This window comes from Cynocephalus volans, chromosome X, assembly GCF_027409185.1.
Source record: "Cynocephalus volans isolate mCynVol1 chromosome X, mCynVol1.pri, whole genome shotgun sequence".
NCBI lineage: Eukaryota > Metazoa > Chordata > Mammalia > Dermoptera > Cynocephalidae > Cynocephalus > Cynocephalus volans.
The window spans coordinates 66,992,170-67,016,882 of record NC_084478.1 but is presented as its reverse complement, the minus strand read 5'-3'; the positions used below and the strand labels follow the sequence as shown (position 1 = coordinate 67,016,882).

General features: G+C 39.6%; 1 protein-coding gene across 1 annotated transcript in view; it reads right to left on the bottom strand.

Moving 5' to 3' along the window:
- The window catches only part of FAM120C (family with sequence similarity 120 member C), a 106,394-nt gene extending 83,111 nt beyond the window's left edge, over positions 1–23,283 (bottom strand). Inside the window, exons 1-2 of the mRNA XM_063084364.1 lie at positions 22,250–23,283; positions 909–1,155 (exon numbers count right to left, since the gene is read on the bottom strand). Of these exons, the coding sequence (XP_062940434.1) occupies positions 909–1,155; positions 22,250–22,942 (940 nt within the window). The 5' untranslated portion in view covers positions 22,943–23,283. The remainder of the gene's footprint in view (positions 1–908; positions 1,156–22,249) is intronic.
- Between the last annotated feature and the right edge of the window lie 1,430 nt (positions 23,284–24,713).

The following is a 24,713-nucleotide window of genomic DNA, read 5'->3' as shown; positions in this document are numbered from 1 at the left end:
AAAAATATATTGGATGGATGGATAGAGGAATGAATAGATATATGATAAAGCAAGCACAGTCATGCACTGCACAATGACGTTTCATTCAACGACAAACCACATATACACCGGTGGTCCCATAAGATTATAATGGGGCTAAAAAATTTATTCTATGTTTAGATACACAAATACCTACCATTGTGTTACAACTGCCCACTGTATTCAATACAGTAACATGCTGTATAGATTTGTAGCCTAGGACAACCATATAGGCTAGGTGTGTAGTAGGCCGTACCATCTAGGTTTGTGTAAGTACACTCTATGATGTTCACACAACGACAAAATCATTTAACAGTGCATTTCTCAGAATGTATCCCCATTGTTAAGTGACATATGACTGTATAATAAAATGTCAGTGGCAGAATACAGGTGGTGGATATAGGGTTTTCATTGCAAAATTCTTTTAATTTTGCTGTATGCTTAAAATTTTTCAAAATAAAATATTAGTATAAAAGAAACTAAGAGAAAAACATAATGAACAATTTGTGTTCCTGATCTAAATTTAAACACTGGAGAAGAAATGCTAATGCTCTGAGTGGGGAACCGAAATTGTCTAGGGCTGGCAAAACATTTGGCCTAAAATGGTACTCTGCATAAGACAGGTATAAAACGTAGCAAAAGAAAAAGTTTTACAAAAGTCGAAATAATGTTTTGGAATATCCTGTAGCACTCCATAAGACAAACATGCTCAGTTTTAGTGTGGTCTACTAATAAGCCCCCAAAAGCCTGCTGGTTCTCCCCAGGGCAATTTGGCATGAGGACTTTAAAAAGACAAATCCAATGACAGGCTAAATCATTCAAGTCCTCATCTCATAACACTGAATAGGAAACTTTACCAACCACTGGATGGTAGTCTTTGGACTACCTACCTAGCAGTGCAGCAAATATGGGAAAATTCATCCGCTTTAGGCCCAGCTGCTTGGCCACCTCCTGCATCAGGAACTGGTTGGTAGTGAGGTTCTTCCCATTCCAGCTCAGCTTCAGAGCATGGGAACTGTAGTAAGAGGGAATATTGTAGAGAGCATACTCGGAGTCATGGGCAAGAAGGCCATGGAAGCCATTTTCCCTGAAAAAAGCCACCACTTCCAAATGGTGGTCTTCAAGGCTCTGAAAGACCTAGGAGGGAAGAAGAGAAGAATATGTCATGCCACAGAAGCTGATCTGAATTTTGTTAGAAGTCAGGAAGGTTAGTAACTAAATTTTATAGTTTGGTGAAATTTAAGATTATATGTGGCTGAACACAACATTCTTAAAAAAAAAAAAACCCCAAAAACAAAAACAAAAACTCTCTCCCAGCATAGAATTTGATTATTTCTACAAACACAGACAGTTTTATACATGTGTTCATTAAAATACCCTATCGTTTTTGACTCTTTTCATGTAATTTGGCCTGAGACCCTTCAAAATTGGAATATTGAAATTAATATGGTATATATTACTTTAAGTTTTTACTTCAAACAATAACAGAAGATAACTTTGTTAGAAAGATAATAAAACTATTATGAGTATTTATTGCTCAGCATCTACTATGTGGTATGCATATTTTACATACATTTCTCATCATGAGAACAACCACGGCAAGGTACATAAAGATGAAAAAATTTAGATGTGGAAATATACACAGAAATCTTTTAAAAAAGTCCTCCTTGCTTTTTTTCTTAGGAGTACCTTAGACCACAGGGCACCCAACTAGGGCACTTCCAACAGATGGAGGTCAGTAACTTCACCCCATTTTAGAAATAGGGAAACTAAGGCTGCATAAGGTTGGCTCCTCCCAAAGTTGCATAATGAGTGATAGACAGGATTCAAACCCAGACTGATCTGACTCCAGAATGCACACTTTCTGTTGTAGCAGGCTTTATCCTGGAGAGCAGTATTTTTTATGTAATAGAGGCAGACTGTTAAGTACCCTTCCTGTATACGCCCTATTGCTGCACTTGAAGCATACTGAAATTATCTGTATACTAGTATCACCAGAGTAAGTTCCTTGACTGGAGAGACTTTATCTCTGTATTACTGGCTCCCTCAAAGACCTGGTACATTGTAATATTAATAATGGCTAAAGGATACTGAATATGTACTATGTACTAAGCAATGTTTCAAATACTTTACATGCATTAACTCATTTAATACAACAACTTTATGAAGCCATAACTATTATTATTTTCCCCATTTTATATCATTATCTCCAAGGCCATGTGGCTTGAAGGAGCAAAGCCCAGCCAGATTCTGGTTCTAGAGCCTGTGGACCTTGATAATTTTGTTGAATTCAACTGACCTATTTTTCATTTAGGTTGTAAAGGAATGATAGTTTTTAGAGTCTAACAGGAGTTTCAATGCATTAAACTTTTGCTAAGCTATGGAAAAAGAGTCTAGTCACAATTGATAGTCATGTCACACATTAGGTCACACAAGGAGAGGGACACTGGTAAGCAGTTAGTGAAGCAAGGTTGTATTTGTTTGATATCCAGGCAAAGGAACCAAAAAGTATCACAACATACTTACGCCTAGAGTTATGATTTACTCCTGATGTGTCAGGGTAGGAGTGTAGTTTTATGTCGTCCTCTGGTGATAGTTTCTTTCAGCATACCTCTCATACAAGTCGCTGTTGAGGTCCATCTACCTTCTACTAGGCATAGTACTAAGTGTGACATGTTATCTCCCATCATCACAAACTGACTATGTAGGCATTATAAGCCCCATTTTACAGATGAGTAAACTGAGGCACCGAGAAGTGAGGTTCCATGCTCAGAGCCACAGAGCTGGGAAATAGCAACCTGGGTTAGACTGACACCAAAGTCCACGCTCTTTCCACTATATAACAAATAACCTTTAGCTGGTCTGAAGTGACTATGCCATCATCCAAGTGATTTCAACTCCAGAAAGCCAAGAACTAGTGATTTTTAACTATCTGGTGGCTCTTAAAACACTAGTAATATAAATCACAATCACTGTGAGAGTTTTTTCAAACTACAAACCTGGGCCTCACCTCAGATCTTCTGAAACAATTTCCTGAGTGTGATCCAAACACCTATATTTCAAAATAGTTTCCAGTAGGTTCTGATGCACACCCCAGTTAAGAACCACTGAATTAATCCAATTACTCATTTTACTGCTTAGGTTACTGAGGCCTAGAGAGAAAAAATTACTTGACATGGTTACCTAGCTAATTTGTAGCAGAACCAAGATTAGAACAAAAGTCTCATGATTCCAGGTACAGGGTTTCTTTTACTACATATTCTGGAGTAGATAATGGAAAACAATAGAATAAGAATCTCACGAATCTCTCTTAAAATTCCCCAACATCCCACTCCTACAAGACTAGTTTCCTAACTACCTGTTTCCAAGATTACCCCTGCTTCCCTGTCTTTGCTCACTTGGTTTCCCTACCTAGAATGCCTTACTACCTTTTCCCCAATGTTCCAAATACTTTCCATAGGCCTACCACCTCTTAGATAAATTCTTTGATAATTTCCTTCCTCTTCACTCTTATAGCACTGAGACAGATTACACAGTAGCAGAACTAATTTGACAATACCATCATTTCCAAGTTTTAATATCAAAGGTTCTATCTTATTCTTGTGTGTATCCTCCATAGTCTTAATCATGTCCTTCCAAGGACAGAGAGTAAGGAGTTGACTCGTACAGAATAGTAAAGAAAGCCCTACTGAGGTTGTGAAAATGAAAAGCAGCCCTGGCAAATGAAAGGGCACCATCACTTGAGCATTTGACTTCTACATAAGATGTACTGAAGTCACTGGGAAAAAAGTCTACCTGGATTACAGGTTACCTACAGCTCAAATAGCAAAGTAATATTAGGTATCAATTAAGTACCTACTATGTACCAGGCACTGTTCAAAATCAACCTCATGTCCACTAACCTTGCAATAACATCATGAGGCATTATTATTCTCCACTTTACAAATGAGGAATCAATGAGGCTCTGAGGTTAGAGAACTTGACCCAAATCACACAGCTAAAAAGTGAAGCTAGCTAATAAGTACATGAAACAATGCTCAACATCATTAGTCATTACAGAAATGCCAATCAAAACCACAATGAGAAACCAATTAATGCCAACTAGGATGACTGTAATTTAAAAAATGGAAAATAGGGCCAGCCTGTGGCTCACTTGGGAGAGTGTGGTGCTGATAATACCAAGGCCACAGGTTCAGATCCCTACATAGGGATGGCTGGTTTGCTCACTTCTGAGAGCATGGTGCTGACACCACCAAGTCAAGAGTTAAGATCCCCTTACCGGTCATCTTTTAAAAAAAAAATTAAAAAAAAAAAAAATAAATAAATAATGGAAAATAACAAGTGCTGGCAAGGATGTAGAGAAATTGGAATCCTCATACATTGCTGGTGGGAATGTAAAATGGTGCAGCCACTTTGAAAAACAGTCTGGGAGGTCCTCAAATGATTAAACAGAGTTATCAAATGATCTAGCAGTTCCACTCTTGGGTATATACCCAAGAGAACTGAAATGCTACATTCACATAAAAACTCGTACATGAATATTCATAGCAGCCTTATTCATAATAGCCAAAAAGTGGAAAAACCCCAAACGCTCAACTAATGGATGGATTTAAAAAATGTGGTATATCCATACAAGGGACTATTACTTAGCCATATAAAGGAACAAAGTATGGATTCATGCTACAATGTGAATAAACCTTGAAAACATTATGCTCAGTGAAGTAAGCCAGTCACAAAAGACCACATATTGTATGATTCCTTTTATATGAAATGTCCAGAATAGGTAAACCCATAGAAATAGAAAAACAGATTAATGGCTGCCAGGGATTGGGGAGAAGAGGGAAATGAAGAGTAACTGCTAGCAGGTACTGGGTTTCCTTTGGAGGTTATAAAAATGTTTTGGAATTAGATAGTGGTGATAGTTGCTCAACTCTATGAATATACTAAACACTACTAAATTATATACTTTAAAATGGTAAATTTTATGGTATATAAATTATATCTCAATTTTTTAAAAGCAGAGCTAGGATCCAAATTCAGCTCTGTTGACAAAGCCCAAGCTCCCTAACCCTCAATTCAAGAACTTTTTATTATGGAAAAATTTAAACATCCAAAGGTAAAGAGAATAGCTTACCTAATGAACCCCCATGACAGCATTACCCAGTTTCAACTATTACTAACAATGTCATTTTTGTTTCATCTACCTTGCCCCTCTCTTTTAATGGTATTTTTGATATATTTTTATGGAAATTAAAAAAACACATAAATTTACCATCTTAACCATTTTTAAGTGCACAGTTAAGGATATTCACATTGTTCTGCAACATATCTCCAGAACTTCTTCATCTTGCAAATCTGAAACTCCATAGCTATTAAACAACTCTCCCTTCCCCGTTCTCCAGCCCCTGGCAACCACCATTCTACTTTCTGTTTCTATGAGTTTGACCACTCCAGATACCTCATATAAGTGGAATCATATAGTCTTTTGTCCTTTTGTGACTGGCTTATTTCACTGAGCATAATGTTCTTGAGGTTCATCCATATCATAGCATGTAACAAGATTTCTTTCCCTTTTAAGACTGAATAATATTCCGTTGAATGAATATACCACATTTTGTTTATCCATTCATCCTTAGATGGGCATTTGGGTTGCTTCCAACTATTGGTTTTCACGAATAGTGCTGCTATGAACATGGGTGTGCAAATAATTTTTCCAGATCCTGCTTTCAATTCTTTTAGATATACACCCAGAAGTAGAATTGTTGGATCATGTGGTAGTTCTATTTTTAATTTTTTGAGGAACCTGCATACATTTTCTATAGCAGTTGCATCATTTTACAACCTCACCAACAATGAACAAGGGCTCTAACTTCTCCACAACTTTGTTAACAATTTGTGTGTGTGTGAGCTTTTTTTTTTTTTTTTTTGTAGTAGCCATCCTAATGGTGTGAAGTGATAAATCACTGTGGTTTTGGATTTGCATTTTTCTGATTTGTGATGTTGAGCATCTTTTCATTTTTCATTCTGGCATATTTCAAAGCAAATTCCATATTAAATCACTCACATATAAATACCTCATTATTTATCTCTCAGAGATAAGGACTTAAAAAATAACATAACCACAATACCATTATTGCACCCAACAAACTCAACAATAACTTCTTAATATCGCAATATCCAGATCCTGTTCTATTTTACGATTGCCCCAAAAATATCTTTTGGTGGGTGGTTTATTCAAATCAGGATCCAAATAGGGTCCAAATGCTGCATTTGGTTGGTATGGCTCTTAAGTATCTAATTTATAGCAGGTTCCTCTTCCCTTCATTTAAAGCCATTTATTTGTTGAAAAAACCATACCTCATGTTTTAAATTACAAAAGTAATATAGACTATTTAACAAATGGTGTTGGGATAACTGGAGAGTCATTTAAGAAGAAAAGAATGAACCTATCCCTCACACTTTAACCAGAATAATCATAAAAATAATAGAAGACTCTATGGGGGAAATTTCATATAATCTCAGAGTGGGGAAAGTTTAAGAGAAAATCCAGTAAGACAAAAAGAAAAACATCAATCCTCTTGACTACGCAAAAATCAAACATTTCCATAGCATGAATGCATAAATGACAGACCAATGAATAAGAAAAAAAATCAAACATTTTCGCTTGGGAAAAGCCAATGTTAACTCAAAAGACAAATGAGAAACTGCAAAAATATTTGCAACTCAGTACAGAGGGCTAATTTCCTTAACAGAGAAGAAGGGAAAAAACCTAACAATCCAAGAGAACATTTCACAAAAAAGGAAACACAAATAGACCTTAAGTGTATAAAAAGATGATCAACCCACTCATGATAAGAGAACTGAAAATTAAAATACTGAAACATGGTATTTCACCCATAAGATTAGCAAATAGCATACTGGTGAGGGAAACAGGCAGTCACAAATATTGCTGGAAGGGGAAGAAATGGTAAAATCTCTAGGGAATCAATCTGGCAAGATCTTTCTAAATTATAAATGCACATAGCCTTTGACCCAGCAATTCTGCTTCTAGGTATTTATCTTTTAGATATGTAAAGCACTTGGAACAACAATGCAAGTGCTTAAGTGTGAACAACTGCTTTACAAGTATACAAAATATTCACTGCAGCATTATTTGTAATAGTTGAAGACTGGAAACAACCTAATTAATTGCCCATCAATAAGGGATTACTTAAATAAATTATAATATATGCATACATGGAATAGTGTGGAACCATAAAAAATAAAGACAAAATTCTATGCACACATGTGGAAAAATTACCAAGATATATTAAATGATAAAAGCAAGGTATAGAACATTATGTACAGTATGCTACTGTGTTTTTAAAAAGGTTTATTTTCTGTGTAATATGTATGGGAGTACTTCAAAAAGTTCATGGAAAAATATATTAAGACAATAAAAATCTTTCCTTGAACCTTTTAAATTACTCTTGTATATGTATAATATGCATATATATATAATATATATTTATGTGTGTTTGCTTTTATATGCATAGTACCACTGGAAGAATACACAACAAACAAAATATTGGCTATCTTCAGGGAGGAGAACCTAGTGGCTGGGGACAGGGGTGGAACAGAGATTTTTTTTTTTTTTTAACCATATATCCTTATGTATCTTTTGAATTTTTGTACATGAATTGCGATATTTATTCAAAAGATAAATTATGGCTGAATAAAAGCAGAACATATGCAGAGAAAAAAATATATACATATATATATAAAACAATATAGTAGAGTGCACAGTGAAAAGTAATAGCTTTTTTACCCCCATTCCATGGAGGTTAAGTGCTGTTCTTGGCTCCTCCCCTGAAGAGTCTGATTCAGTAGGTCTAGGGTCAAGTTACAAATCTATTTTTACCAAGAACCCCAGATAATTCTCATGATGAAGCAAGTTTAAGAAACAGCTCTCCAGTCAGATCACACAGCATGGCAATTTATTCCTAGCAAAATACAATCTAGAGTGACTGATGGCCTTTAAATCCTGGCCAAGGCAAAGAGAAATAGTCTTCCAGCCACAATGACCCTCAGAATAGTGAGTGCCCTGGCTCCATTTATATGTTTATGATAACAGCTACCACCTGTAAGCACAAGGACTCCAGTGCCTGCCCTGAAGTGGTCCAGTTTAGTTGCTAACCTTGCAATTTTCCAGGAGGGTAAAATAATTTAGGAGGGATTAAACCATAACATACCCAAACAACTAATCAGAAAAGCAGCACATTTGAGTTTTAAAGAAAGTGAGAGTTGAGATTCTGAACAACTATCTATAGCTTTTAATTGCTGCTTCACTGTTCAGTTCAATGAATACGAATTGAGGGCCTACTATGTACCGGGATGCAGACAGCAGCGAATGGATAAGACAGTTAAACAGGTGTGATAAGTTATGAGCACAGGTTGCTATGGGAACACAGAGGAAAGGCACCTAACCAGTCAGTAGGGTAATGCTCTTTAGAGGAAGAGACATCTATTTATAAAACTCAGGGGAAAATAGCTCTTTGAGACAAAATTAATGTCTCATTTCCAACCACAAGTAGTCTAAGGCAGTGGCTTTCAAACTATGCCTCCCCAAACCAGGATTTGGGTAGGTAGAGATTGGACCAAATAACCAGAAAGGGTCGGTATCCCTACTTTCTCTTCAACCTGAGCTCATATTCCTCATTTTATATATTTCATATTTTGGCCTTTTTTGAAATATTTCATTTGAAGAATATTTGCTACTAACAACAACCAGGAGTATTAATCACTAGAATGTAAGGTTCAAGAAGGCTGGGATTTTTCTTTTGTTTTGTTCAGTGCTGTATCTCCAGTACATAAACGTTTGCACAGAGTAGGCAACCAATAAACTATTCCAACTTTCAACCAATATTTACTGAGCCAAACACTGATACATGCCAGACACTGATCTTGGTGTGGGGATACAGCAGTGAACAAGAGACAAAAATCCCTACCCTCATGGAGCTGACATTGCAGTGATTAAGATATACACTGGGCTAAGCAATTTAAGACCTATCTCATTTATCCTTCTAACCCTGTGAAATGGGAATTATATCATTAATCCCCCCCCCTCCTTTTTTTAAACAGAGAAAACTGAAGCTTGGAAAATTTAAATAACTTGCCCCAAATCACACAACTAACAATATGGCAGAACTTGGGTAGAAGCCAGTTAGGTCTGACTTAAAAATAATGCTCTTTCCATCAAATATGTTGTTTCTGAAATAAAGGCAGCTGGAAACCTGCGATTACACTAATCTCATATCAACTCACAAGTAATGAAATGAATACACGGACATAAAGAACAAATAAATTATGAGCTCATTAATGGCAGAATTATGTTTACAGCCATCTGTGTCTCTAGCACCCTGCCTGGACCACAGAAACAGTTTAATAAATGTTTGTTATTGAAAGTAACTTCAAGCCAGAGGCAATACTTTCTGACCTCTGCAATACTGGACTTCCTCCAGCTTGTCCCACAATCTGTTGGGATACTAGCCTCACTCCCATCTACCATAGTAAAATACACCAAACTGGTATCTGACTCAGGCAGGTTTCTGAGGTCCACCTTCTCTACCTGTTCTCAATTCTAAGGCAAAAAGAAATCAGAGATGACAAGGAAGCATCACTTTATAAGAAAATTCAAGTGGGCAGGGGTAGATTATGTATAAGTCTGCTTTAGCAACAGAAATATATACAACTTACATATCAAAACAAACTGCAAGGGCCGGCCCGTGGCTCACTCGGGAGAGTGTGGTGCTGATAACACCAAGGCCCCGGGTTCGGATCCCATATACGGATGGCCGGTTCACTCACTGGCTGAGTGTGGTGCTGACAACACCAAGTCAAGGGTTAAGATCCCCTTACCGGTCATCTTTAAAAAAAACAAAAACAAAAAAAAACTGCAAGGCCTATGTGGCTTGAAGTCTAACTGCTGAATAATTAGACTGAAGCTACTGCTGATGCAAATATGCATCACTACGCAATGTGGCATTCAACAAAAAATCATTAAGAGACTAAATTGATAACCACAAAGCTAAAGAATCATGTATAAAAAGAACGGCAGCGATCAAAAACCACAGCCAGTTTAAGGCAACACTAACAGTGACCTTTCCTCCCAACTGCAGCAATTTCAATCACCTACATGCACATATATGGTAGAGCACTTGCCATGACATATAGCAATCAAGCTGGAGGTAGAATACTGACCCAGTGTTCTGTACACACTATTAAGGTGTTAATTTTAATTTGTAACTACCCAATTTTAGTACCTTTAATTACTCCCAGGGTGCCAGGAACCAGCCCATTTCTATAGGTGAAACTTTCTGTCATGTGTAAGAACCAAAGGAAAAATTAAGATTTTTATCTGCTGTGGCTCATCCGTGGGCTGGAAACTATACTTTGAGACTGACTTTTGTAATCAGTGGATACAGCAGGAGCCTTGGCATCCAATGGACCTATGCTCAAACTGAAGTTGTAGGGACAAGTCATGGGCAAGTTACTTACCTTCTTCATCTGTAAAATGCAGATTTAGCTAATTCCTACCCAATTGTAAGATTCAGAAATTATTTATATAAAATACCCGGCACACAGCCTCTGAAACAGTAGTTATGAAATAAATCTATTCAACAGAGATGAAGTCTATAGTCTGCTGTCTGGAGGGCCACAGAAATCATTAAGGACAAGTAAGATACCAAAATAGGCACTTGGTCTACACAAAACAAATCTTCATGATTGAAAAGTCAAAAGCCATGTTGAAAGGTTTCCTTAGGAATAAGAGAACAAGAGTCCAAGGGAGCTTCTGAGTTACCTTGGAAAGGAAGACAGGAACTGCAGAGTAGATAATGATGGCAAGAAATTTCTGAGTCCTTGAGCTGTGGGCTGCAAATGTTTACAGGGGGTGGGCAGCTAACATGAGTTAATGAAGCGGGTTAAGAAAAATCAACTTCCAGAAATGTAATTTTCTTTCACTAAACTATGCTGTGGGTTTAACAATAGATACATGCAAGATATTGAGTTTACATTTTGAATTAAAAACCCAAGTTAAAAACCAGAAAATTCTGATTACTTTTTTTTGCATTCTCCTTTGATTTGGAACTGGACGCCTGATGCCTTTATGTGCCAAGAGGTCAATGTTAGGCCTCATATTTTTGTGTTATAATACGCAGTACAGAATTTAGCCTCGAATCCTTTCACTGGGAGTGATTAATTTGATCCTATTTCATAATGGAAAACAGATATTCAGAAATGTAGGCATTTCCAAACACAGACTTTTACATAATGTTTTTTATAATTAGGGTAACTACTCCCAAGATATTTGTAGAATTCTGGTATTTCAATGACATCATGCTTCATTTTAAGTACTATAGCATGGTAATTCAGCATCTCTACTGTAGCTTTCCTTCACACCATCAACGAGAAAGGCTAACTGAACAATACTAGTTCACTTTCATAAAATATGTTGTCAGAGGACCTTCTCTGGAATTCAACAGACAACTCCACAACTGTGGGAATGTAATTCAGGCCATCCCTTTCATTTCCTGGAAACCAATTTCAGCAAAGGAAAGTCAGCCAGTTTATCTCTTGCCAAGTGAGTTTCCCAAAGGCATAATTTTGCTAGGAACAAGCAAATATAATCATATATTTGTGAAGGTATTTCTGAACACTGCTTTTATTCAGTGTCTAGATGAGTTGTAAAGTCAAACAAATCAAATATTTTATTTCAATCTTTGCAGGTGCACTAAATGCCCTTTGGATGCCAAACAAGTTAATTTTTTGCAGTATCTTGAGTATCGTGCCTCAACTAAGCCAAGCAATCTCTACATAACAGGGCAGATTTTCAGAACATGCACCTGTTAATTTACCAAGTGACGTATTCAACTGTGTTTGGTGCAAACCACAATGTTAATTACTAGTTCCTGACCTGATTAATTTTGAACTTTTTAGCACAAAGTGAATCCTAAGGAGTGATACAACAAACAGCTTTAAGTACCTGGAAAGTGTTTCTGCTTCAAATTGAAGTTTCCTAAGTACAACAGTAACACTAATTATTACAGAAGCGCTATCTGTAGTCATATTTACTAATTTTGACCAACTGGTATTAAAAATTTCAAGACTTTTCTTAACAAACAAAATCCAGGTATTTCCATATGTACAGGTATTTTCTCATATGTGACAAGGCTGCAAGTCCAAAAGACATAACGTCAAAATCCTTAACACATGAATTGTATCTAGGTGCAGTGGTTCTCAAACTTTAGAATCAGCTGGAGGGCTTTGTTAAAATAGATTGACGAGCTACACCCAGTTTCTGATTCAGTAGGTTTGTGGGAAGGCCTGAGAATTTGCATTTCTAACAGGTTTCCAGGTGGTACAGTGCTGTTGGTCAAGGACCATACTTTAAGGGATAGCTATGTGGGTGGTGTTTATATCTGTTGTAACCAGCTGTTTTCTAACACCTCACAAATAATTTAACTTTTCCTACCATTGCAATTGCTCATGATGTAATTTCTGCTACTCGACAGACACTCTTTTATTAAACTACCACTTACAAAAGGCTTCCAAGACATGGCAATTTTTTCATTTAATACATAATTGCATTTCATGGCAGCATCACTTATTCTATCTGTATTCAAAATCACAGCCTGTCGAAATTCCAATCCCTTTTTAAAGTTTTTATTTCAGCACTCCATCATTTTTGTATACTGGTCACATTTCTTACAATGGTTTACTTTTAAATGATAAACTACAGTCTTTCAACAGACATTTTATTTAGATATTAAGAAAATTCATCAATTCCATAAATAACTGGGCTCTCTTCTGTTTTCCTTTAAATATGTGATCTCCTTGCATAATTTTTTTTTTCACTTTGCACAGAAGTGGGTAAAAGAAATATTTCACTTTCATCAAAACTACTATTAAATGGGCCAGCCCGTGGCTCACTCGGGAGAGTGCGGCTCTGATAACACCAAGGCCATGGGTTCGGATCCCATATAGGGATGGCCGGTTAGCTCAATGGGTGAGCGTGGTGCTGACAACACCAAGTCAAGGGTTAAGATCCCCTTACCAGTCATCTTTAAAAAAACAAACAAACAAAAAAAACTACTATTAAAAAAAGTACAAGCACATCAACGGTGTTTTAGTTATCTATTTCTATGTAACAAATTAACCCAAAACCTTCATTGCTTAAAACAACATTTATCATCTCATAGTATCTGTGGGCGTTATTTAGCTGGGTCCTCTGGCTCAGGGTCTCTCACAGTCTGCAATAAAGGTGTCAGCTGGGGTTGCAGTCATCTCAAGGCTTGACTGGGGAAGGATCTGCTTCCAAACTCACTCATGTGGCTGTGGCAGGATTCAGTTCCTTGCGGGTTGTTGGACTGAGGGCCTTGGTTCCTCACTGGCTGTTGGTAAGAGGCTGCCCTTAGCTTCTTGTCATGTGGGCTTCTCCATAGGGCAGCTCACAACATGGCAGCTTGCTTCATCAGAGCAATTTAGCAAGAAGAGCAAGTGAGCGAGAGAAAGAAAGAAGAGAGAGAGAGAGGAAAGAAAAAAGAGAGGAAAGAAAGGAGAGAGAGAGAAAGAAGAGAGGAAAGAAAGAAAGAGAGAGGGAAAGAGAGAAAGGAGAGAGAGGAAAGAAAGAGAGAAGCGAGAGAGAAAGAAGAGAGAGGAAAGTAAGAGAGGGAGAGAGAGAAAGGAGAGGAAAGAAAGGAGAGAGAGAAAGGAGAGAGAGGAAAGAAAGAAAGGAGAGAGAGAGAGAAAGGAGAGAGAGAGGAAAGAAAGAGAGATAAAGAGACGAAAGAAAGGAGAGAGGAAAGAAAGAAAGAAGAGAGAGAGAGAAAGAAAGAAAGGAGAGGAAAGAAAGAAAGAAAAGAGACAGACAGGAAAGAAAGGAGAGAGAGAGAGAGAGAGTGCACAAACAAGATGGAAGTCACAGTTTTTAAATAACCTAATCTTGGAAGTTATAGCTCATCACTTTTGTTATAGTCTGCTCATTAGAAGCAAGTCACTAGGTCCAGCCCATACATGGGAGGGGGAGGGGGCAGAAGGATATTATACCAAGGGTGTGAATACCAGGAGGTGGAAATCATTGGGAGCCATTGTAGATGTCTAGAATGAATGACAAGTGGCATTTGGTTACTGTGTCAGGGAGACACCATGGAATGGTGGAGACACCAATAGATGAAGACCATGTGGCTCACCAAAATGGGGCAACCCATATTGCCAGAGGATCTATTTCAAGAGTAGTTAGTTGGAAAGTCAGACTTTTTTTGAAACATTTCACAATTTTTAAAAGTTGGCAACAAATTCAAATTTGTGTTCTTTTAATGCAAGTTAAATGACAGCAGGAAATGAAAATCTTTCAGCTCATTCAACTAGATAATACCTTAATATTCAGTCCAAACGCATTACTTGATATCAGATTCCTGTGAACACTATTATCAATGAAAATAAATGAAGATTTTTCAAAAAAAAAAAAAAAGAAAAAGAAAAAGAAACATGGGCCAATGCAAAAATACATGCATGGGCCAAATGTGGCCTATGGGCTGCCAGTTTGCCATCTTTGCCATAACTTTTGCAATTTCCTGTGTGGTATAGATGAAAGGGCAAGGGTTTTGGTGTCTGGTATGCAAATCCTGGTTCTGTCACTTCTACTGGTTATGTCCTTGGGCCAGAGAAATGATCCTCGGGGATCATGCTGTGTTTTCTTACTTGTCTCCCCTGCTAGACTATGAGCTCCGGGAGGGGTGGAGTACCACGCTTTGTACCCCTGACCTCAACACTCCTCTCACTTCCCTACTTCACTTTTCTCCACAGCACTTACTATGCCACCTAAAAATATTACGTACTCTGTTGTTTATCCTGTTTATTGTCTGTCCTCCCTATTACAATATAAGCTTCATGAGGTCAGAAATCTGTTTTACTCACTGCTGTATCCTCACAATCTTGAACTCTGCTTAGCATACAGTAAGAGCCAGGGGAACAAATAAATGTGGTTGAATAAATAAACACCATTGTTCATAGTACTTACCACAGCATCTGGCACACAGTAGGTGCTCAAAAAAGATTAAATGAACCAAAAGCCATTTATTGCCTTGATAAGAAAAATGTGATGAAGTAAGGCTAATAAATGGTAGGCAGATCATAAAGGACCCTGCATGCCATGGCATGCTAAGCTTAAAGCAAGAGGGTGAGATGATTAATGTCCAACCTATTTGACACAAGATATTTTGGGCAAAGTAATAGTAGCTGGCATTTATATGGCACTTACTATGTGCCATATAATGTTCTAAGCACTTCACTTATATTAAATCATTTAATTCTCACAACAAAGTCTGTGAGAAAGAGCCACAGAGAAGTTAACTTGCCCAAGGTTACATAACAAGTAGGTAAGAGAGCAGATATATAAACCCAGGCAATCTGACTCCAAAGTCTGTGCTGTCAGCCATTATGCTACACAAACTAAATAGAAGAAAAAGCGTTCTGGAAAAAGTTATTAAAATACAACTATAGGGCCGACCCCGTGGCGCACTCGGGAGAGTGCGGCGCTGGGAGCGCTGCAGTGCTCCCACCGCGGGTTCGGATCCTATATGGGGATGGCCGGTGCGCTTGGTGCGGCCGGTCACAAAAATAAATAAATAAATAAATAAAATACAACTATAAAAAAATGCAACTATACTGTTTTTGAGATGAAGGATCTTGGTGTCAAATATATTTATGTTCAAATCTTGGTCCAACCACATTCTAGCAGTGCAACCTTCGGCCAGTTACTATGCAGACCCCATTTATATTTTAACTATAAAAAAATGGAGATTAATACCTATCCTGAAGGGTGGTTATGAAGATTAAGTGACATAATAGATGTATGTACGTAAGGTACCCAGTCCATGTGGTAGCTATTATTACTACTGCAAAGGGAATACACTCTATAAGCACATTGCTAAGTAGCTACAAAACTTACTTCTGTAAAACAGGAGTCTGGCAATTTAATTTGTAATCTGAGTTGATTTACATGGAATTAACATATAACATTATTAAACAACTGTTCTAAATTCTTCCTTATCTGACCTTTAAAGCCCTCTAAGTCAGTCAATCAACCAATCTTTCTTTCTGTAACCATTATTGCATATGTCAAATCCTAGAGCAAATCCCTCTTGGAACTCATTTACGAGAGAATTATAATGTGATATGAAAATACTATGAGAGAGAAAAAAACATGAGTTAAGAGTAGAGTACTCTGGTAGCACAAGGAAAGGCATCACTCAGCTTAGCTGGCAGAAGCTGGCTGGGAAAGATTTCATAGTGGTAACTTTCGACCAGGAATAAGTAGGAATTTGCTTGGCAAGGGTGAGGGTAACATAAGAAAAGTACTATGTGAGAGGACATGGTTTGTCTAGAAAACTAAAAAGTTCAGAATGGTTGGGACAGGCATGGGTGGGGGTGAGCACCAGGTAGGTCTGGAGAGAGTTTAGGATCAGACTGGGAAAGGCACTGTCTGCCATGCTAAGAAGTTTGGACTTGGTAGGGTAGGTAAAAAGTATCCAGTGGGTATCTTTGGGCATAAACAGAGTCAACTTTGGTTTTTAGGATAGCCGCAATGTGGCAGATGGAGTTCAGATAAGAAATTATGGTGTAAGTGCTGGCCAGTTAGCTCAGTTGGTTAAGAGTGTGTTGCTGATAACACCGAGGTCCAGGGTTTGATCCTTGTAACAGCCAGCGGCCAAAAAGAAAAAATTATGGCGGCCTAAACTAAGGCAACAGGGGTGGAAACAAAGAAGTGGCTGGACTAAGGAGAATTTTTGAGGTACAACTGAAAGGATTTGATGATCAAGTGGATGTGGGAAGTAACAGGAGAGTGAAAAATCGAGGACTCCACGGTTTCTGGCTTGAAATGGATGAAAGACACCATTCATAGAAAAAGGATACCGGAAGTGGAACAAGTTTTGGGGAAAGATAATAAGTTCCATCTTGGATATTTTTAAATTTAAGTGACCTATATATAAGACATCAAGTAGTAGAAAGCTAAAAAGATGTGTTGAAAGCTCTTGAGACAGGTAGGGGGTAGAGAGAGAGCTCTAGGAATCATCAGAATATAGTTAATACTTAAAGCCATAATAATGGATAAGATTGCTCAGGAAATGAATGTAGGAAAAGAATATGACCAGGACAGAAGCCTTGAGAGCACCAACATTTAAGGAAGCAGGCTTAGGAGGAGGAATAAGGAAAGGAGATTAAATTTGAGATTTATAAGGAGAATCAGAACTGAGGAGGATTATGGAATCCAAGGAAATCAGATACAAAGTGGTAATAGTCTAGAGAATGGGAATTAATAGTCTTCTTTTTTAAGAATAACAGACAAAAGAGAAGAAAGAGGATAAAGATAATGGCTTAAGGGAATTACAAACTAAAGGGAAAGTTTTTGTTTTTTAAAGCGTATTTGTGTTATGCTGTAAGTGAAATAAACCAGAGGGAGAGACTGAAAATGCAGAAAAGAAAGGGACTGCTACTTGTGAATTCCTATAACATCGCTGCAGGACTCACTGACTTGGCACATAGCTTACACATATGCCTTGTATTGGCAGTATTGTACATTTAGCAATACTGGCACAAACTAAATGCCCAATAAATCTACTTATTGTTTTTCTTCATGAATCTATGCATATTATCTAGCCAATTAAAGTGTACAGTCTTACACAAGAATGTACAAAAAGAAGGAAACAGTATAGTGGGATTGTTGAAAAAGACTTTGAGCAATACAAACCTAGAACAAGGATTTTTTTCTTTTTGGCAGCTGGCCAGTATGGAGATCTGAACCCTTGACCTTGGTGTTAAAACACCACACTCTAGGGCCGAGCCCGTGGCTCACTCGGGAGAGTGCGGCGCTGGGAGCGCCAAGGCCGCGGGTTCGGATCCCATATAGGGATGGCCGGTTTGCTCACTGGGTGAGTGTGGTGCTGACAACACCAAGTCAAGGGTTAAGATCCCCTTACCGGTCATCTTTTTTAAAAAAAAAAAATAAATAAAAAAAATAAAACACCACACTCTAACCAGCTCAGCTAACCGGCCAGCCCTAGAACAAGGATTTTTATCCGCAACTTAAAATCATTTTCTCCCTCTGCAGCTCACTTACTCAACTTGTAAAATGGTGAGAATACCATGCATCCTGCAAGCTTGTAAAGATTAAGCAAGATATTTAAAAAGCACTTTATATACAACTTACTGCTCAAGAAGTAGCAGTAATTTACTATTATGATTTTTTTTCCTACCACTAGAGCACCGAGAATAGTCATTGACTTTTTAGGATATCTATGACTGAGGGTAAGTAAAGAATCAGTAGGCATAGCAGCCATTGCTGTATTATGTTCTAGAGAACCATAGCACAAAATGACATCAGCTTTTGGGCAGACTTCTCAAAGTCTGGTTATTCACGTACCACCAACATGATTTCTGCCACATCCAAGTACCACAACTTAATATTTTTAACTTAATAATTGACCCTATTCTAAAAAATAGCTGCGAAATGATAGGTTTAATGGGCTGACTATCTTTTTTTCTAATTTACATTAACCATTAAAATAAAGCATCCATCCCCTTAATCACCCTACATCATCTCCTGAATCACGGTGTAAAACTGCTTTAGATTGCTCTACTTATGAGATTTTTAGGAAGAGATCAGGCAAGCAATTTGTGGGTTTACTTAATTTTCCTGCTACTCGTGATTACCATTTACAAAGGTTTGCAGAGCATATAAATGAAATCAAACAAATGACAAAATGCACCCCAACAATATACATTGATTCTTTTCACAGGAAGTCCTAAATTGTCTAAAGCTAAACAGACAACTCAGCAATTTTTTATCTATTATTTCATCTTTCTACCTCTACTTTCTCTATCACAAGTAAAAATGAGACTGGGAATAAAGGCCCACCTTGTGGTTCAGCCTGAAGAACAAAACCAAAGAGGGGAGAAATACAGTAGTGGGTTTTGTTCTGAAGCACTAACATTCAGACAAAAGAAATGGTAGGCATGCAGATTATCGAAGTGAAAAACTGCCACCTTCAAAATAGAACACTCCTCTGAAAAGGCAAACCACAATCAGTTATTAATCAATACCTTTCCAGTCTGTGCTACAATCCAGGAAGTTCTTCATCACTCCAAAAACAACAACAAAGTCACTGACCAGAACCAGAACTTCACTCATTGATAACACCAACAGACACTGCACATATGCAATTTTGGAGCTGGTCTTAAATCCATTATATTAAGAGTAACACTATACACTTTTAAAAAGTTACTCCTACAATCCATTCTCTTAGGATCATTGACCTATTCATTTACGGGAAAAAAATATATCCTACACCCAAAATATACAAGACATTATGGAGAATATGAAAAAATCAGAGTTTGTTTATAATTTAATATAGGGAATAAGATTTATATATTCCCCGAATGGAGGTTTTAAGGACTCAAAAAGACTGCTGGGAATTTCCCCCCTCCCAATATTTTATTATGAAAAACGTCAAACATATGGCAAAACTGAAATAATTTTACAGTGAACATTCGAACACCCACCACTGACATTCTGTTTTTTGGCAGCTGAATGGTAAGGTAAGGTAACATCTTGACCTTAGTGTTATCAGCACCACTCTCTACCCATTGAGCGAACCAGCCAGCCCTCTATCATTTTTATTGTACTTGATTTATCACATACCCCTCCATGTATCCAATCTATCTTATTTTTTTATAAACTGCTGGAATTTTTAAAATGAGACTGTGTGATGAAGTATGACAAGAATATATTTAGGGCTGATTCTCAAAAATTTTGACTGATGGGGTGTATATGAACAAAAAAGTCTGGAAACCACAAACCCATACACAGTGTTCAACTCTCCTGCCACCTTCCAATCAAAATCTATTCAGAGGCCGCAACTGGCCATTTTAGGTCTCCACACCCTTGGCCACTATCTGAACTATCCCCAGCCCTCTTCATGGCTCAGAACCAATCTGTGAAGTCTCCCCCAATTTTCACTCCCTCACCCAGGATTAACCATGCCCCCAATAGGGGTCACATTTTTCATCACTTGCAATTAGCACACAGTATCAGCAACTTTGTTTTCAGTCTGTCTTTTTTACTAAACCCTGACCTCCTTGAGGGCAAAAATCCCCTTATTTACCTCTGAATCTTCAGCAACCAGCATAGCATTTAGCCTACAGCAAACACTCAATAAAGGAGTAATATAAATGAATGACCTGAACCTGTCTTTACCCAGAAGCCAGGGAAGAGTTTATGGAGTATGAAAATTATATAATTATAGTGGCACTTTATATTCATCTTAGAGCACTGTTGTTAAGAGCATGAGCTCTGGAGCCAAACTGCATGGGCACGAATCCCAGAATCCCAGCTCTGCCACTTAGTTAGGTGACTTTGGGCAAGTTTCTAAACCTCTTGTGCCTGTTTCCTCATTTGGAAGACAGGGATAATACTGCTACATAGGTTATTGTGAAGATCAAATGAGGTAAATTTTTTTTTTTTAAAGCACATAGATTAGCACCTGGAACACAGTAAATGTTCCATCAATGTAGTCACTACTGCCAGCAACCAGGTTAATAAGACAATTAGGTAAAAAGTCTTTACAGCTTGGGTGGTAGCTGTGAAAACGAAGTGGAAATAATTGCCATGAATGAAGAATCTACTTTAAAATGTTCAGTCTGAGAGTAAGCAAATGGGTGTCTGTTATATTACTTTTTCTACTTTGTATGTTTGAGATCACTCATGATTAGATTTTTACTAAGAACAGCTATAATCTATCAAGCCTAAGCAGAGATTTGATGCTGGGCACTAGAAATCTAGCATGACTAGACTCTAGCCACAAGCTCGATGACCACTACAAGCTTCTCTATGTAGGTCTTTGGGTCTCTCAGCTGAGATTCCTTTCCTCCTCACTACTCCGCCTGGCACCACCTCTTTAGTTTTGTGATTCTCACAATCCCATCCTGTCTAACTGTGAGGACATCCCCAAGAAACTTGGTTGGCGAACGGGTTTGCGGTTTCATCCTGCCCACCCTGTACTTTTCTTTTTCTTCTTCCTGCCCACCGCCTTTACTTCTCAAGCCTTGCTATTCCTTACACGTAGGAACTTGAAACCTAAAAGTATGGGAAAGCAACCAAGCAACAGCAGTGGTGCCAAGACCTGGGGATGCTGCCAAGCTGTTCCCCAAGCCCCATATGCAGTAACCCAACTATGACCCAACTAAATGCAGACTAGACTAAACTGCAACTGGGGCCTCACACACTTTATATTCCTTTTTGCTTCTGCTCATTTTCTTCCTCCCACTTAAAACAACCTACTCCCAAACCCATGACCCATTCTATTTCAACCCATTCTTAAAGACCCGAGATGAGGTCCAACTTCCTCAGGGAAGCCTCCCCTGACCATTTTAGTCCACAGATATCCCCCCCGCAACACACAACAGGTACTGTACTTACCGTCTGTACCATAAAGCACAGTCACATACACATTTATACAGTTAAATAAGTGTTTCACGTGTATATATTTGATATTCCAAGGGCAGGAACCGTGTGTCACATGTCTTTCAAACCCATTACTCTCGGTGGGTTAATACTTGTTGAACACTGACTAAATCAGTGGGTTTTTGTTTGTTTAGGCTAAGGCAGAAGGAGGTAGAAGCATGTTGAAATGAAAAAAGGCTGAATGGACAGATGTGTAAAAAAGAAGCACTGGGTTAAAATGGAAAAAAAAAAACGTAGAAGAAAGGTGTTGTACGGACATCTACTGAATTGGTTTTCTGTGAGGCTGGAAAAATATAGAAGAGAGATGTCTACTGGAAAAAGCAGAGAAAAGGCATTTCAGCTCTAGGCAGAAGACAGCAGTAGAAAGGTGAGGCTACAAAACAAATTGGCTAAATTCTGCTAAAACCTAGAGATAGGCCAATTGGATAAGTGAAAAAGGGAGCTTTTGGGACGACATGGGTAGAGATCTGGTCATGTAGGTGAGCGAATCGTAGGGGGTGGTACGAAAGGGGGATAGATGGATAAAATGGTCGAGAGTAGTTAGGCAGGTAGGTTAGCTAATCGAGCGGGGAGTGGGGAGATGGGAGGTAGGTAAGTGGGTGGGTGGTTAGGTATTTAGTTGGGAGGGAATAGGTGTGGGGCGTGTTATTTAAGATCCGGCCCCTCCCTCACCTTGACCCGGAAGCGGATGAGTGCTAGCCTCACGCAGTGGCTCAGGCAGGCCGGGGGCAGGAACCAGGCCCGTGGTGGAGGGGTGCCCTTGTTGCCCACGTGTCCCACGATCAGTTGCGCTGTCTGCCGTTCGGCCTGGCACCGACGGCCCCACTCGGCCAGCCGATCCTTGCCCAGGCCCCCTGGAAACATGACCACCAGCTCCAGGCCGTCGCCGCCGGGATAGGCACAGGCCTGGCAAAGCGCTGACAAGTAGCCCAGCATGGCGTTCCATTGGCCGCCACACACCCAATCCGTCTGGTAGCCGCCATAGAGCCGCGGCAGCGCCGAGCCCGCGTCCACCAGCACCCGGGCCCCGGGCAGCGGAGGGGGCGGCGGCGGCAGCGGCGGGTGTAGCCCAGGCTGCGCCTGGCCATGGTGGTGGAAATGGTGAGCGGGGTGATGGTGCCGAGTCGGCCCCGCGGCCCCGGAGTAGGCACCCAAGGCAGCGGGCGGGAGCGGCGATTGTAGAGGCGCGGAGCCCCTGGCGGCGCGTGGAGCCCCGGGTGCTAGGGTTGCCGTCGGTGGCAGCTGGCGGTGCAGGTGCTGCTGCTGCTGGCGCGAGACCGTACGCGCGAGTTTGAGGAGGTCCACGGGCACCACGGCCCCGGGACAGCGCTTCTCCAGGAACTCTTGGAAGCCCTGGACGCCCATGCTTCGTCGGTGGGCAGACGACACAGCTGCTGCGCGGGCAGCCTAGGCGGCGATCTGGGCGCGAAGCTGGGGGCGGGCGCGTGCGCACTCCGCGGGGGGCGAGGGGGGCGGGAAAAGGATTTCCGAGGGGAGGAGTGAGGGAGCGAGGGAATTAGGGAGGGGAGAGGAGGAGACGACAGATTGGATTTGGGTGGAGGAGAGGAGTGAGGCCGACCGGACTCAGGAGAGGCTGGGAGGAGAAAAGCGATGACGGGCTCTAGTCATCTCTCTTTTTTCTCCTTTCGGGCTGCTCTTCTTCACCGTTTCAAAGGGGGTGAAGCCTCTTCTTTCCACCTCCGGGAGCCATGTTGCCTCGTCTTCTCTATGGTACACCCTTTCCAGCTGGAGAAGGGGGAGCGGGGCGGAGGGGCATCCTGGGAGTTGTAGTCGTCTCCTCTGTGGCCTCGGGATACAGTCGAGGAACCACCCCTTGCGTTCACAGGGTCACAAGAGGCGGGGCATGGTGATCTCTGTTTAGGATTTGCACTCCCAACTCCTTGCATCCCACCGAGTTGCTTCAGGGTATTTACTGCCTTTCCCAGGAAAGAGAGTTTTGGGGGAATGAGTGATGCATGATGGGAAGGAAAGTAGAGTGGATTAATGGAATTCAGCGAAAGTGAGCTAAAAGTCCAGGGAGGGTGAACTTTCCTCTCTGTGGAAAAAATATGCATAGCCTTTAATGACTGAGAAAGAACACATATGAAACATAAAAATAATAACCGCTGACAGTTCTGTCGCAATCTACTTACTTTTACCTACTGTAATTCTTTGAAGAATAGTTGTTGGCTCCAATTAGAAATAGTGAAACTTACATTATTTATTTGCTCTAATTTCAGACATGCAAAGTCATAATCTCCCTCCCCCACCCCCCATCATCTAGGGCAGAGTCATACATAATCTTTTGAAAAATCTATTTTCTGCACGCTCCTCAGGTGAAACAGATGTAGCACCTGTCTTATGTATGGCTTTTAGGGCCTTCTCTTTCATCAGGAATAGAGCAGAAAACGAGATCTGAAGTGAGTAGTAGTCAGATCTGGCTTGAAACTTACTGGAAAGTGGGAGATAATGGCAGGCAAATTAAGAATGCAAAAGTGCAGAACCCAAGAGTGATGAAGATGAATTAGGTCTGAGAATGCTTTATTAGGATGCAAAAGCAACAAAAGCTTCAAGCTTTATAAAGGAATTTATCATAAAAGAATAATGGAGATCGAACAAGCCAGATTTGCAAAGAATTAGATGGTGAGGCGGTGCACATAGGTAACTCGAAAACAAGCAGTGAAGGGAGAGGGCAGTGGCTTGACGTCATGAAGGATGGAAGGAATAGAGGTTTACTAGTATAATGGGTACCTATTGGATTATCTGCCCAGACCCACTTTTCTAGGAACTGACCCTCCCCTTCCCCCATTTACAGGGTTACAGCAAAAACTGTCATGTTCCTATAACCATAGCTAATTGGGTCAGAGATAGATGCCTAATCCAACCTGGGTCGATCAGAATCTCATTCTTTAGAAATTTGGAATTGGACCAGAGAAATCAGCATTTGTCTAAGTGTAAAGCTTGGAACCTGCCAGCAGTTAATTTTCCCACCAGAGAGACAAAAGTAAAAGATGCTGCTCTGCAGAAAGAAAAGAAAAATGCAGACTCACAGAAGACTAGAGATGAGAGATAGATAGTCTTCATTGTGTTCAAGTTCCAAGTTCCAGATCATTCTTTTTTTGGCTGCTGGCTAGTA